Consider the following 15,704-nt stretch of genomic DNA (forward strand, 5'->3'; position numbering starts at 1 on the left):
ACTGGAAACACATTTCTTCAGTCCCTCTTACACTCACCTCAATCACACTTAATCAGAGTCAATCATATATATATATATATATATATATATATATATATATATGAAGAGTTCAGATGCAAAAGCCTCTAAGTGCCATCTGAAATTTTCCTCTAGAATGATCATTTTTATCAAGCTTGTATATTTAAGTTCAATAATTTCACTTAAATGACAATTAATAGGTTATTTTCATTGCTATTTAAGTGAAATTACTGAACTTAAATATACAAGCTTGATAAATAATTCTAGAAGAAAATTTCAGATGGCATCACTGTCCATATTGGCTTTTGCATCTGAACTCTTAATATATATATATATATATATAAAATATAATCTTGGTGATAAAGAATATTTTTTAATCAGTGAAATTAAGTATCGCAAAAATAAACGGTCTATTCGTCAGCACATGGATGAAAAATAATAAATCTTGAATTAAATAATTTAATCATTGAAGTATTGAATGAGACTAGCAAAACTGTGAAATTGTTTGTGGTGAAGTTAAAGCACTGCTCTCGTTCTTTATTAAAATAATCTTTAAGTGGGACATTGTTTTCCAGCCTTTCCAAGCATTCAGCACATCCATCTGTTTATTGACACGGATAAAACTTCTGTCTCACACTGTCATGAATAGTTTACGCAAGAAACGGTAACAGGATTTCTTTACATTTATTGGCTCTTCAAGAACAATAAATGACAGTAATATGTGGCTGTATTCAGGGGCTGCATGTGTGTTTTCCTACAGAACTTTCTTCCTCTGACCTGTTTGCATTCAGATTGTGCCTTTGCTATTTCTTGTTTTCTTTAATTTATTCATTTTAAACCAGGAGTAGGCAAGTTTGGTCCTAGAGAACTGCTGTTCTGCAGAGTTTGGCTCAAACCCTGAACAAAAAATAAATAAAAAAAACCTCACCTACCTGTAGCAGTAGTAATCCTGAAGACATTGATTAGCTTGTTCAGGAGTGTTTGATTAGGGTTTGAGTTAAACTGCAGGACAGCGGCTCTCCAGGACCAAACTGGCCTCCCCCTGTTTTAAATAATCATTCTGCTTTACATCTGTGGACCAGCAAGCTTATACTGAATGCCCTACAACACTTTTTATATACTATAACATGGAGGCCTTTACTGCACCTTTTTTGCCACATAGTGTGTAGACCATACAAAATTAAATGACAGTTGTGTTTTTAATAAACTAGTCATTAAGAAATCTGACTGGCTGGTAATTATAAAATAATTATTTTTCTTTGCCTCATTCTCATTCTTTCACTCAAGAATGACACGTATTATGATTATGATTCATAATTGTTTTTGAATGTTTAAATTTAAAATGTTTCAACATCATTGTAGTTATTATCAGCTCTTCAGCTCCAGTGTCCTCATTCTTTAGTCCTAATCCCAGTTTAACGTAAATATATTAAACATATAGTGTAAATAATACGACTATTATATGAATTAGCATTTAAAAGTGGTTAAATCAAGATACAAAATTAGAATATTACAATAAGAAACATGTGCTAATTATTTACATTTATTCATTTAGCAGATGATTTTATCCAAAGTGACTTATGGAGAAATACAACAAGCGATTCAGGCAATGACATAAGAAATTCTAGCAATTTTTTCACTTGCTCTGCCTTCAAATGAGCAGCTCATTCAGATGAGTTTTTACACAATCCTCATTCACATGATGAAAACTGAGATGAATAACGAATAAGGAGAAACAAATATGATGATTTACATTTTTATTTACGTTATATGCTGTGCATCAGCTTATGAAAAAAAAAAAAAAAAAAAATTATATATATATATATATATAAACACATCTGAGATCTTATATATAAGATCATCTGCTGGCCAGACATGAGTCACAGAGAGACTCGGAGCCTCCGGATGATGTTCGTGTGCTTCAAGCTGCCCAAATCAACATCTGTATGAAAGCCTCCTCACGGTCCTCACTGATGCTGATTTCATTAAAGTCTATTTCAGACTGTTTGCTGAACACACAGATGAGGCGTTCAGGCTTCTATTAACCTTTACACTTAAACTATCCATCAAATGTACACGCGGCTTTCCCCCGTGTCTGATGCTCGCCTTGGATTTGATCTGACGAAGGCAATATAAACATTTCCTCTCGCGTATTTTAGTCTCCGATGAAAGCTCAGAACCTCTGCTTAGTGTTCACTTTGTTTAGACTGCGCCAAACTATTTTACCACTCCAGTTTTGAACCAAATGTAAGAGAAGAAAACACACGCGTGAGGGGCTCGTGGACGCGCACAGAGGCCGAGCAGGCAGGTTGAGTCTATAAGGTTCTCATGTGTTATTTAAGAGCGCAGCGCCGCGCGAGCGTCATTCATTGCTGAAATCAAAGACAGCGTTTGAAAGACTGTTGATCCGATCAGAGAGAAATGGCAGAAACCGCCCCAGCACCCGCTGCTGCCGCTCCGGCTAAAGCGCCCAAGAAGAAGTCCGCTGCGAAAGCCAAGAAAGCAGGTCCAGGCGTCGGCGAGCTCATCGTCAAAGCTGTGTCCGCATCCAAGGAGAGGAGCGGCGTGTCCCTCGCCGCGCTGAAGAAAGCGCTCGCTGCCGGCGGCTACGACGTGGAGAAGAACAACTCTCGCGTCAAGATCGCCGTCAAGAGCCTGGTGACTAAAGGCACCCTGGTGCAGGTCAAAGGGACCGGCGCCTCGGGCTCATTCAAGCTCAACAAGCAGCAAGCCGAGACCAAGAAGAAAGCGGCTCCTAAAGCGAAGAAGCTCGCGGCCAAGAAACCCGCTGCTGCCAAGAAGCCCAAGAGCGCTGCGGCAAAGAAGCCCGCCGCCAAGAAATCGCCCAAGAAGGCCAAGAAACCCGCAGCCAAACCCGCTAAGAAGGCGACGAAGAGCCCCAAGAAGGCGACGAAGAGCCCCAAGAAGGCAAAGCCAGCAGTCGCTAAGAAAGCAGCCAAGAGTCCTAAAAAGGCAAAGACTACTAAACCTAAAGCTGCAAAGCCTAAAGCCGCCAAGCCTAAAAAGGCAGCGCCCAAAAAGAAATAAAGTCCAGTGTTTGTTCCTCAACGGCTCTTTTAAGAGCCACCCACTAATTCTGAATAAGAGCAAAACTTGTTTATATCAAAGATTTGTGTTAATTTTTAAAGCAAGTAACGTTATCTGATGTGATTTTGACTTCTTGGACTCATGCAATCTGAACAAACAAGTCAAAACACTTGAGTTTTGAAGGAAAAAAAGTCATGTTATCCATTGTTTGTACATAAGAAATGTATTGTAAATGGCCAAAAAAGCTGAAGAGGGTTCAGGCAGTGATCACAAGTGTAAATAGGATGTACAACACAGTACAGATAGAATATATACACACAACATATGCTGGAGAATTGTGACAAATACAAACGACCCACATCCAACAATATGGGCAGTGATTAAACTCCAATATTACAATAGGAACAGTATACTGTACAGTATCAGACGGTCAATGTGCCCAGACAGTGTGGATGTGAAAGGCGCAGCACTTTTGCAAGAAACAGCGTACAATATCCATTTTTGTGAATTATATATATATATATATATATATATATATATATATATATATATATATACAATGGTTTTATCTCTTCTGTCTTAAATGCAATACTTGTGCATAGTAATTCCAGCCAGAAAGGGTGTTGGGCTTTGGAGGGAAGTTCAGTGATTGGTTTAAATCTTTACAGACTCTAAACCAATGGGCGACTGCCACTCTCGTTTAAGTACAGTGAGTGGAGACATGCGAGTTTCATATTAATTCCTTCAACTATAGTGAACTGAATTGAAAATGAGCGGCAGAGGCAAAACTGGCGGCAAAGCCCGAGCCAAGGCTAAGACTCGCTCCTCCAGGGCGGGATTGCAGTTCCCCGTCGGCCGTGTTCACAGGCTTCTGCGCAAGGGAAACTACGCCGAGCGCGTCGGTGCCGGTGCTCCTGTTTATCTGGCGGCGGTGCTCGAGTACCTCACCGCTGAGATCCTGGAGCTGGCTGGAAACGCCGCTCGGGACAACAAGAAGACCCGCATCATCCCCCGTCACCTGCAGCTGGCGGTGCGCAACGACGAGGAGCTCAACAAACTTCTGGGCCGAGTGACCATCGCTCAGGGCGGCGTGCTGCCCAACATCCAGGCCGTGCTCCTGCCCAAGAAGACCGAGAAACCCGCCAAATCCAAATAAACAGATTGAAGACTGGGTTACTGAAACAACGGCTCTTTTAAGAGCCACCCATTTTATCTGACAATGAGCGCTTTTCTCTGTTAATGTTTATAAATAGTAGAAACTCTTGGTTGGGGGGGAAATTACCCACCAAACGACTACTATTGTCTACCTCGACGATTAACCTTACAGTTGATGTTGTGCATGTTGTAAGCACATCATGACCCCCTAAATGTGTTTACCACCCAATCCATCTCCCCTAATCTTAAAATAAATTTGTCTTCCAAGCTCTGATAATGAATATTTTAATAAGTTATCAATAAAGAAAAAGTAACATACATATTGGCTTCATGGAAACAGAAATTGGTCGATGTTACTCTGGGTCTTTTCCCTTTATTAGCAGGGCTGATCTACTGATCCCCCATTTCACGAGGAGGATGGAAACCCTAGTCTGTCTCGCTGCAGTGCTTTTACACAGACTGTAACTTGACTTTGTTCCAATCCGAGATCTGCACAAGCACTGGGAATTAAGGCGAGTATTTCAGAACAAATAAATACAATATTGTGAGTATAAAGGCGGGCAAAGTAGTCAACGGAACAAAACAGCTCGAGCGGGAAACCCTCCGCTTGTTTGAAAAGAGGAAACGCGCAGTCATTGGCTGGCACTCATGCGCAGACATCACGTATTAGCCAATCAGAAGGCCTGCATCAATCGCGTCACTATGAGCTCGTGGCGGTTCAATGCTTTAAAAGCGGGTGTTTAACGTAGAGCGGCATTTCCAGCGCAAGCAGGACAGAGAGAAGAAGACTGCAGCAATGGCAAGAACCAAGCAGACCGCTCGTAAATCCACCGGTGGTAAAGCCCCGAGGAAGCAGCTCGCTACTAAAGCCGCCCGTAAGAGCGCTCCGGCCACCGGCGGCGTCAAGAAGCCTCACCGCTACCGGCCCGGGACCGTGGCTCTGCGGGAGATCCGCCGCTATCAGAAGTCCACCGAGCTGCTGATCCGCAAACTGCCCTTCCAGCGGCTGGTGAGAGAAATCGCTCAGGACTTCAAGACAGATCTGCGCTTCCAGAGCTCCGCTGTCATGGCCCTGCAGGAGTCCAGCGAGGCTTATTTGGTCGGTCTGTTCGAGGACACCAACCTGTGCGCCATCCACGCCAAGAGGGTCACCATCATGCCCAAAGATATTCAGCTGGCCCGCCGCATCCGCGGAGAGCGCGCTTAAACCCGCGTCTGCGTCAACCCACAACGGCTCTTTTAAGAGCCACCAAAACTGCACAAAACGAGAGAATTTCACTCAAACTCAATGAGTAGAAAGTTGTATTCATTCATTACATTAACACTGTCTTGGTCACCGTTTTCTAAATCATCAGTTAATATTACTATAAGAATTAAATATAATCTTTATTATAAAAAAAGGACCGATCGTTTTGCTAGATAAGACCCTATTCCTCAACTGGGATCGTGCAGAGCCCTTTGAAATTGCATTGATTTGGTTTTGATTTTGCATTGACTTCAACAATTTGGTTACCGTTTAAGTCCATTGAGTGGAGAAAAATCCTGAAATGTTTTCCTCAAAAAAATATTTTTTTTTCCACAGAAGAAAGTAAATTTTCAGGAAATTATCGTTTTGAGGTGAACTAATCCTTTAAGTTTAGAACTATCCAGCTTGTAACTATTATTACATAACTTATGCATATTGACATCAATCTATAAAACTGCCTTGTCTGTTTAAAGTCAGTCTCAAAATGCTCATCTGTAAATAATTCTATGGTGTAAACTCTTTACAACATATCTGAATTAAAGTTATACAACCTAAATATAGGCTAATCTCTTTGTTTATGAGCAATCTTATGAACATTGAGCTCATTCTTTTAACTGCACAATTTATTCAAAACAGAAACAAAACTCAGGTTACTGCAATGTACATTTGTAAAGTGCAAACCACTGTTCAGTCCTTGTACCATTTTCAGCCCGGGACACACCAAGCGATGCCCAAGGCCAGCCCCTCCCACTGGGGTTGAACCTGGATTCATGAAGTCACAAATCTGTTCTTACTATCCTGTAATATTTATTTTTAACATGATTCAAGAAGAAATATGAATAATATAATATAGCCAAATAACAAATCACATACTGAGTTTTCTGCTACAAAGAGTCCAATTATTACTTTATTTTAAAAAAAAGAAAGAAAGTGGTCTGCATTCAAAACAAAAATGACGTATTGCAGTAAGAAATATACTTTTTCGACTTTTGTTCATATATATAATGGCATAAAATATATATAACATAAAACATGTTAATACATACATACATATTGATGTAATAAATAAATACATTAGGCTATATGAAACTTTTCTGCTACAAAACATACAACTGTTGCATTATGAAAAACAAATATTTGCATTTTAAATTAAAAACTACAAAGCAGTCACCTTTAACTAAACTGACAATCAATATGCATCTATGCAAATATGCATCTCAATATGCAACGAAAGAAAGAAATAGGCCTTCATTCTTTACAAGTTTTGGCTTACACTCAGAACTGAAAATAGCAAAGCCTTACAGCATCAGCAACCGCCTAAGCAGTGCACTGGTTTCTGCAACTTTGTTAATAACTGTCTCATTGTCTATAGACATGAGTATTTCCTTTTCTGTGCCCATTAGCATGAATCCCTCTAAGTGCTCCTGAGACATTGAGCTTCTTAGCCTGTTCTTAAAGGGTTAGTTCACCCAAAAATGAAAATTCTGTCAGTAATTACTCACCCTCATGTTGTTCCAATCGCATAAGACCTTCGTTCATCTTCGGAACACAAATTAAGATATTTTTGATGAAATCTGAGTGCTGGATCACTTCTCCATAGGCTGCTAGGTGACCGAAACTTGCTGGCCCAGAAAAGTTATTAAAGAGATCGTTAATATAGTCCAAGTGACTACAGTGGCTCAATCTTAAGTATATCAAGCGACGAGAATACTTTTTGTGCGCAAAAACAAACAAAAATAACGACTTTATTCCACTATTCATTTTCTTCTCTCTGGGCCTCTAGTTGGTTCACGTAGTGTTTTTGCGCTTGCGCGTCTGTGTTACACGTCACCACGTAGGCTCACTATTGGCCGACGCTGGTCATGTGTGTGATGCGTGGTGACGTGTAACACAGACGCGGAAATGAATAGTGGAATAAAGTTGTTATTTTTGTTTGTTTTTGTGCACAAAAAGTATTTTCATTTTTGGGTGAACTAACCCTTTAACAAATTTCAGTGTTGAGAAGCTTCTCTCACAGGCAATCTGAGTGATTGAGATTGTCAACAGAAACTTATATGCCAAACCAATTACATGGTAGGCATCAGTAAGAAGGTTGTATTGTGAGAGAATGAGAGACACACAAATGGCAGAGTTTTTGCAGCAGGAACAGGTCGTGTTCTCCAGTTCTACCTCTTGTTCAATATACAATGGTCCACTTATCAAATTTAAGGAGACACTTGCTGATTTCTTGGAGAGCTGAACTAGGGAGCCCATTTGCCTTAATTTTGCCAAAGTTATTAGGATCAAGAGTTCTGCATTTGCTGAAAACCTTCTATGTAATGCTACCTGCCACAGTGTCCAGAATGACATTGTGCAATTTGACCTCAAAGTCAGCATCTGGTGATGTCAGAGGGTCACCTTCTGATAGCTCTCCAGGCATGTTTTTCTTTTTCCGAACCCGTTTCTCTGGAAGTGCAGTCTGCAGTTCTATCTCAATGCTGTCCTCTTGTAGTTTTTGATTGGCCCTACCCACAAACTCATCAGCTGCTACTTTCACTCCCTCAAAGTCTCTGATAAATGTGTTAAGGCTTTCCTTTGTCCCCTCAACCAGGTGCTGAGCTGCTAGAATATCCATAGCCTTTATCTGTAGGTACTTGGAGAGGGGGGATGTACACTCAAAAATTCTGAGAAAGGTTTGAGCAGTGAGGACTGTCTCAAAATTTAAAAGGGCTTCAGTGTATCCCTTTGCTTTGACCCTCACTGTTGGCTTCATACTCATATCTTCCTCAATTGAGGCAAGAGTCAGCAGCAGGTCAACATGCAGAGCATCTTGAGGCTTACCAAAACACCCAAAGACCTTAGTGAAAGCCTGGTCCTTTGCCCACCACCTGCTTTTCCCCTATTGGGCACAGTCTTCTGTGACGTTTGTCGTTACTTGTCTCTTCCCACCTCTTCATACGCTTATACGACTCTCTGAGAAAAAACGGCAACATCATTAAGCAATGAAAAGAGTGATGTACTTTCTACAACACTGCATGTTGTGTCTGCTAGAACCAGATTCAGAATATGTGACTAACACCAGACATGAATCTGTGTAGGAGACTGCTCTGAGAGAAATGCAGAGAACCCTTGATATTGTCCCTGCATGTTAGCTGCACCATCAGTGGAGTTGCCCACACATGTGCCAATGTCAATACCAAGCTTGTCTAATGTCTGTTTGAGCATCTCTGTGAAATATTTTCCTGTCGATGCTTCACAGTCTACCACAGCGTTGACAGCAGTGTTTTCCAATGTATAAGCAGCTTCTGCTTTATCTCCTCTGTAACTAGTCCACATTTTCCATTGACATTTGTGACATCTACTATGTGTTCCATTACCTGGCGCTTTTTCTTTACTTGTTCATAATGTAAGACATCTGGTTGCCAGTCAATAGACTTTTTAGCCATTAGAAAGTAAGTATCGGCACCATCTATGTGGGCATTACTTTTCTCATGTTCCTTAATCCTCTGATGAACATGTTTCCATGCATTCATACCTCCCTTTATGAAAGGACTATCACCTGCAAGAGGTGCAAATGCCAAACATACGGAACAGTTCAGAGAATTTGCAGCTGGTTCCATCCTTTCTGTTATAAACTTTTGATATGTGATGTTTCGGTGGCTGTTGAGGATGATAACTGAAAAAGATGTTAAGGTCCTTTGACTGAGGATGAGCAGAATAATTAAACTGATCAGTCTCGTCTACACAGGTTGCTTGAAGGGAACTTCTGCCTGGCTGCTGATGTCTCACTGAAGATCTCTGTCCCTGTCTCTTTCCTTTTCTCACTTCCCTCAGCTTCAGAATTAACTTTATTAAACCACAATCACATTTAAAATAAGTTAAAAGGCTGAAATCACTGAAATTGAATTAAAAGTGATAAAGCTGAATAAAAAAAAAAAATTCCTAATTTGCTTTGCAAATATGGCCGCCAAGTGAACAGACTTTCCTTGAAAGGGACTTAGTAGGCTACATTTACATTTATTTTATTTCAGGCATTTAAGATTAAGACCAATTCCTATGTATTTGAATGGAGGAATCCTAAAATCTCAAAAACTACTTGCCGAACTCACAATTAATACATTTTTTTTAAATCGGCAACAAAATCTGACATGAACTTAACCATAAATGTTGTTTCTTATGTTTGTATAGCATTAAAAAAAAATACTTATTTTTCAGGCTAGACGAGCCAATGCGCATGTGCAGTCCTAAGCACCAGTCTCAGGTTTCTATGAAAACTGCCACTGGAGCGTTTAACTGCAGCGACATAATGACTTTACCAATCAGCTATTGGCTCTTCAACTTAGAAGGTGGGACTTTCTGTGTTTCTAAATCTATAGTCGTCGCCAGTTCCTGTGTGTTCATCTGTCTTGAAAAAATATGTCAGTTTGGCACGTTTGTCAGGGAACTTCTGCCTGGCTGCTGTTGTCATATCAATGTATCTGTTTCTTTACTTTTCTCACTTCCCCCAGCATCAGGCTTATCTTTATTAAACAATCACAATTAAAATCACTGAAATTTAATTAAAACTGATAACCAAAATAATGAAAACCTGAACTGAATAATAATAATAATAATAAAAAGAATTTCTTCAAAATAAGTCACTTTGGATAAAAGTGTTAAATACATACATGTAGAGTTTATCTACTATAGTCGCTGTACCTTGAGTCGCCCTTTCAGTGCTTGTCTTCTTGAAAAAAAGAAAGAATATCTGTAAGTCTGGCACATTTGGCGCGTCATCCTCCAAGGCTTTTCTTTTTTTTAAACCTGGCCTTTTCCGCTCCTCCTGGCATCTTTTAGCTCAGAGAGAGAGAGAGAGAGAGAGAGAGAGAGAGAGAGAGAGAGAGAGAGAGAGAGAGAGAGAGAGAGAGAGAGAGAGAGAGAGAGAGAGAGAGAGAGAGAGAGAGAGTGCTCCAAGTGGCGTGATGTCACGCGGGACGTATCTATTGTGTGTCCTTGTTTATAGATGACTGAGTGTCAGTGACCTGCATGTGAGTCCATCTCACTATTAGTGTCGTTTACTGTTGTGAGACTTTTTTTTCCCAGTCTTGAGAATATGTTTTCGGTTCCTCCTGTATGTTTTCCCATCTTGTAGTTTGTATGATGAAGGATCTTGGTTGCTCATGTCTTTTTATGATTACTGCAGGTTGCCAGACATCTCCTAGTTGCACTCTCAAGCTTTCTCCTATGTGGACATCCGGAAGCAGTCTTGTTTGTCTGTCAAAGTAGGCTTTTTGTTTGTCTTGTCTTAGTTTCAGGTTGTCTTGGATCTGTGTGTTGCTCTCGGGCGACAATAAGGTGACTGAGGTATGTATTTTGGATTTCAACCTATGTCCCATTAGCAACTGTACTGGTGAGTATACCATCATACCCAATACCATCCAATGGCGTGTTTCGGTATTCCAACAAAGCAATGTAGGGGTCACTTTTGCCATTCTGAGCTTTCTTTAACAAGTTTTTTTTATGGTTTGGACTGCTTGCTCAGCTTGTCCATTCGACTGTGCGTGTCCTGGGCTGGACGTCACATGTTCAAATTCCCACACTTTTGAAAAGTTGCTGAACTCTGTGCTGGCATACTGTGGACCATTGTCTGAGACTACAGTATCTGGTATACCATGCTTTGCGAACATATATTTCATGGCCACAATTACACTCTGAGCAGTTGTGTCAGACAGTTTGCTGATTTCTGGGAATTTAGAGTAGTAATCAACAGACAATAAATAATCTGAACCATTTGTAATGGAATAGATCTGTGCCAATTTTTGACCACGGTCTTCCTGGTATTGGATGTTATATCAGTGGTTCTCTTGGATTACTGTTCTTATGTGTGTTGCACACTAGACATTGGGAGACAAACCTTTCAATTTGCGTTGACATGTTCGGCCAATACAGAACATCTATGGCTCTTTCTTTGCATTTTACAACTCCAAGGTGTGATTCGTGAATTTTCAGCATTTCTTGTCTCAGTTTGCTTGGAACCTATGAGCTTTGCAGATTTATGTACTGTACTGATGTGAAGCTTATTTCTTCTTTGAATGTCCAGTACGTTTGAATCAGTTTCGGAACATCACTTCTTTCCTTAGCCCATCCATCCATGGTCATTTTGCGCAGAAGTTGCATTTCTTGATCAGCAGCTGTTGTACTGCGGAAAACACTTATCTTTTCTTCAGACACAGGCAGATACGTTGTTATCCAGCACAGCTTAAGCTCTTGACCAATCAAGTCTTCTGTATGCTCATTCAGGTATGCACGACTTAGTGCTTTTTTACCTGGTTTGTATGCTACCTTTAGGTAAAACACTTTTAAGCTGGCTATGATTAAACCGCTTGTTAAAAAACACAACTTGATCCTACAGAATTAGTCAATTACAGGCCGATCTTGAATCTACCTTTTCTGTCAAAGATACTAGTAAAGGCAGTATCCTCACAACTATATTCCTTTTTAGAAAGAAATGATATCTGCGAGGATTTCCAGTCAGGATTTAGACCGTACCATAGTACTGAGACAGTCACAAATGATTTGCTCCAATCATCCGATCGTGGTTGTATCTCACTATTAGTGTTACTCGATCTTAGTGCTGCATTTGACACTATCGACCACAACATTCTTTTAAATAGACTCGAAAATTATTTTGGCATTAGTAGAATTGCATTAGCATGGTTTAAATCATACTTATCTGACCGTTATCAGTTTGTAGCAGTAAATGAAGAGATGTCTTATCGATCACAAGTTCAGTATGGCGTACCACAAGGCTCAGTACTAGGACCGCTGCTGTTCACTCTGTACATGCTACCCTTAGGAGATATCATTAGGAAACATGGAATTAGTTTTCACTGTTATGCTGATGATACTCTATATTTCTTCATGCCCAGACGAAACTTACCAATTCACAAAATTAACGGAATGCATAGCTGATATAAAAAACTGGATGACTAGTAATTTTCTACTACTTAATTCTGAAAAAACAGAGATTCTAATTATTGGACAAAAAACTTCCTCACGTAATAACCTAGAATACTGTCTAACACTTGATGGCTGCTCTGTCAAGTCTTTGTCGTTGGTTAGGAACCTGGGTGTGCTCTTTAATAATAATCTTTCATTTGAAAGTCACGTGTATAGTATCTGTAAAACCACATTTTTCCATCTTAAAAATATATCTAAATTACGTCATATGGCAAAATGCAAAATTGACAAATGAGGAAAAATTAGTTAATTCGTTCATGACATCAAGGCTAGATTATTGTAATGCTCTAATGGGTGGTTGCCCTGCACGCTTAATAAACAAATTACAGCTGGTCCAAAACGCAGCAGCTCGAGTTCTTACCAGAACCAGGAAGTATGACCATATTAGCCCATCAACACTGCATTGGCTCCCTATTAAACATTGTATAATTTTTTTAAATATTGCTGATTACTTACAAAGCACTAAATGGTTTAGCTCTGCAGTACTTGAGCGAGCTCTTAACGCATTATAGTCCTTCACGCCTATTGCGATCTCAAAATTCTGGCCAGTTGATAATACCTATAATATCAAAATCGCCTGCTGGCAGTTGATCCTTCTCCTATTTAGCACCAAAACTTTGGAACAGTCTTCCTAACATTGTCCGGGAAGCAGACACACTCTGTCAGTTCAAAGCTAGACTAAAAACACATCTCTTTGACCTAGCATACACTTAACACATTATAGACTTCTATAATTCCATATTAGGCTGCATAGATTAGGTCAGCCAGAACCGGGAACACTTCCCATAAATCCTGATGTACTTGTTACATCATAAGAAGAATGGCGTCTGCGCTAATATTAGTCTCTCTGTTTATACCCAGGTTTACCGCAGTCCGCCGGATCCAGGCCGTATCCAGATCTGATGAAGGACCTGCGCCTGGACACGATGACAACGCAGTCCTGAAGTGTCAACTAAGTCTCTCCTCTTCCGCCGGATCCAGGCCGTATCCAGATCCGATGAAGGACCTGCGCCTGGACGGGACGACAACGCAGTACTGAAGTGTCAACTAGTCTCTCCTCTTCCGCCGGATCCAGGCCGTATCCAGATCCGATGAAGGACCTGCACCTGGACGCGATGACAACGCAGTTCTGAAGTGTCAACTAGTCTCTCCTCTTCCGCCGGATCCAGGCCGTATCCAGATCTGATGAAGGACCTGCGCCTGGACGCGACGATAACGCAGTCCTGAAGTGTCAACTAGTCTCTCCTCTTCTGCCGGATACAGGCCGTATCCAGATCCGATGAAGGACCTGTGCCTGGATGCGACGACAAACGCAGTAATGAAGTGTCAACCAGTCTCTCCGTTTACTGAAGTGAGGTGGACCCCGGCCGTATCCAGATCAGATGGTGGATCTGCACCTGGACCCAACCATGACGCATCCCTGAAGTGCCAGCCTCATCAGCCCTGTGAAGGCCTCATCGACACGACCAATCTGACTTCTGACCTGTAACGCTGCCTGGATCATAATCATACATTGTTCGCTCGTTGGCCAGAGGAGAACTGGCCCCCGACCGAGCCTGGGTTCTCCCAAGGTTTTTTTCTCCATTCTGTCACCTGATGGAGTTTTGGTTCCTTGCCACTGTTGCCTTGGCTTTTGGCTTGCTTAGTTGGGGACATTTAATATTCAACAATATTATTGATCTGCCTTATTTAGGGTGGATGATGATGCAATTTTCTTCTAGAAACAAACTTTGTTGTATTATTTACATGTTATCAATGTGAAGCTGCTTTGATACAATCTGCATTGTAAAAAGCGCTATATAAATAAAGGTGACTAGACTGTATCTTTGAAGTCTGAGAAGCATGCACTGTAATCTGTGTGGAGCTTGGTGCAGTGATTTCTTAAAAATACTTTCCAGTGGTTTGTGATCACATTTTTCACATCCATAAACTCCAAAAGCATCTGTGAGTGCACGTGATCCATAAGCCACTGTTTTTTTTTTATCTTGCAGAATGACTGCCCCAATGCCTTCTGAACTGAAAGTGTCACTGGTTTTTTGTACATCAAAGAATTTCAGCTTTCGAAGAGGAGCACTGACATCAGATACATTTGGAATGAATTGAAATAGGTATTGCACCATACCCATTAATCTCATGAGTGCTTGTTTGTTTTCAGGTGGTGACATTTGCACGATTGCTCTCACCTTTTCATCATCTGGACCGTCTTCTGAGATGAAGTGTCTAATATATCTTATTGTTCATGGTCTTATCTGGCATTTGCTCTTGTTTAGTTTGAAATTCTCTTGCTCTATCCAGCAGTGTGATGAGTCTTTGATCATGTTCTTCCGTTATTTCTCCCCATACTAGGATGTCATCAGTGACGTTGACCACACCTTCAAGACCTTCTAGCATCTGCACGACAGCACGCTGGAAGACTTCACTGGCTGAAGACACACCAAATTGTAAGCGAGGAAATCTATACCTCCCCATTGGCGTGTTGAACGTGCAGAGTTTCGAACTCTCATCATCCAATTTTATTTGCCAGAATCCTTGATTAGCGTCCAGGACTGAGAATATCTTTGCATTTGGCATGCTGGATACCACTTCTTCCACTGTCAGTAGAGGGTAATGTTCACGCTTTATTGCTTTATTAAGGTCTTGTGGATCTATACATATGCATATCTTGTTTGGTTTCACCACTGTTACCATGCTGTTCACCCACTCTGTCGGTTCTGTTTGCTTTACTATTACACCGATGCTTTCCATCTTCTGTAGTTCTTAAACTAAATTGTCCTTGAGTGCTACAGGAACCTTTCTTGGTGGATGAATCACTGGTGAGACATTGGGGTCTGTTTTGATGTGATGCTCAATTGGTAAACAACCAAGGCCAGAAAACAGGTTGTCAAAGTTTTCATAGGGTCATCTTTAATCTTTATTTCATATATTCTTCTCACCATCCCTAATTTTTCACAGGTTGTGCGTCCAAGAAGTGCAGGTACGTTGCCATCGACCACTTGAAATTGAATATTATGCTTTTGTTTTCTGTAGGTGAAGGTAAGTTGAACTTGTCCCACAGGTGACATCTTGTGGCCAGAATATGTAATTAAGTGACAGGTGGATTTTTTTCAGTTTTCTTTGAGTTTCCAGTGACCTGAACACATTGTTGGGTGTTACATTACATGCTTCCCCTGTGTCTAATTTAAATGTAACGTTCTTGTTGTTTATTTCCATTTGTCTTTTTCATTTGTTTTTTCATTGGTTTTTCATTGTTTGTTGTTTG

At 40.6% G+C, this 15,704-nt stretch overlaps 3 protein-coding genes across 3 annotated transcripts; all 3 read left to right on the forward strand.

Annotated features, from left to right (window-relative positions):
• The first annotated feature begins 2,403 nt into the window (after nucleotides 1-2,403).
• LOC311070654 (histone H1-like) lies at nucleotides 2,404-3,113 on the forward strand. The gene has a single exon (XM_084094658.1). The coding sequence runs from the start codon at nucleotides 2,440-2,442 to the stop codon at nucleotides 3,064-3,066; it is 627 nt and encodes a 208-aa protein (XP_083950784.1). The 5' UTR covers nucleotides 2,404-2,439; the 3' UTR covers nucleotides 3,067-3,113.
• A 722-nt stretch (nucleotides 3,114-3,835) lies between these two features.
• On the forward strand, nucleotides 3,836-4,434 carry LOC311070668 (histone H2A-like; the record flags this gene model as incomplete). Its single annotated transcript, XM_084094673.1, has 1 exon — nucleotides 3,836-4,434. The coding sequence occupies one exon, from the start codon at nucleotides 3,836-3,838 to the stop codon at nucleotides 4,220-4,222; it is 387 nt and encodes a 128-aa protein (XP_083950799.1). The 3' UTR covers nucleotides 4,223-4,434.
• Nucleotides 4,435-4,995: 561 nt separating this feature from the next.
• LOC311070664 (histone H3.2) lies at nucleotides 4,996-5,620 on the forward strand. The gene has a single exon (XM_084094669.1). It carries the CDS (start codon nucleotides 5,018-5,020, stop codon nucleotides 5,426-5,428), a length of 411 nt encoding a protein of 136 aa, XP_083950795.1. The 5' UTR covers nucleotides 4,996-5,017; the 3' UTR covers nucleotides 5,429-5,620.
• Nucleotides 5,621-15,704: the final 10,084 nt, after the last annotated feature.

This window comes from Abramis brama (genome assembly GCF_963993115.1).
Source record: "Abramis brama genome assembly, chromosome: 20".
Lineage (NCBI taxonomy): Eukaryota > Metazoa > Chordata > Actinopteri > Cypriniformes > Leuciscidae > Abramis > Abramis brama.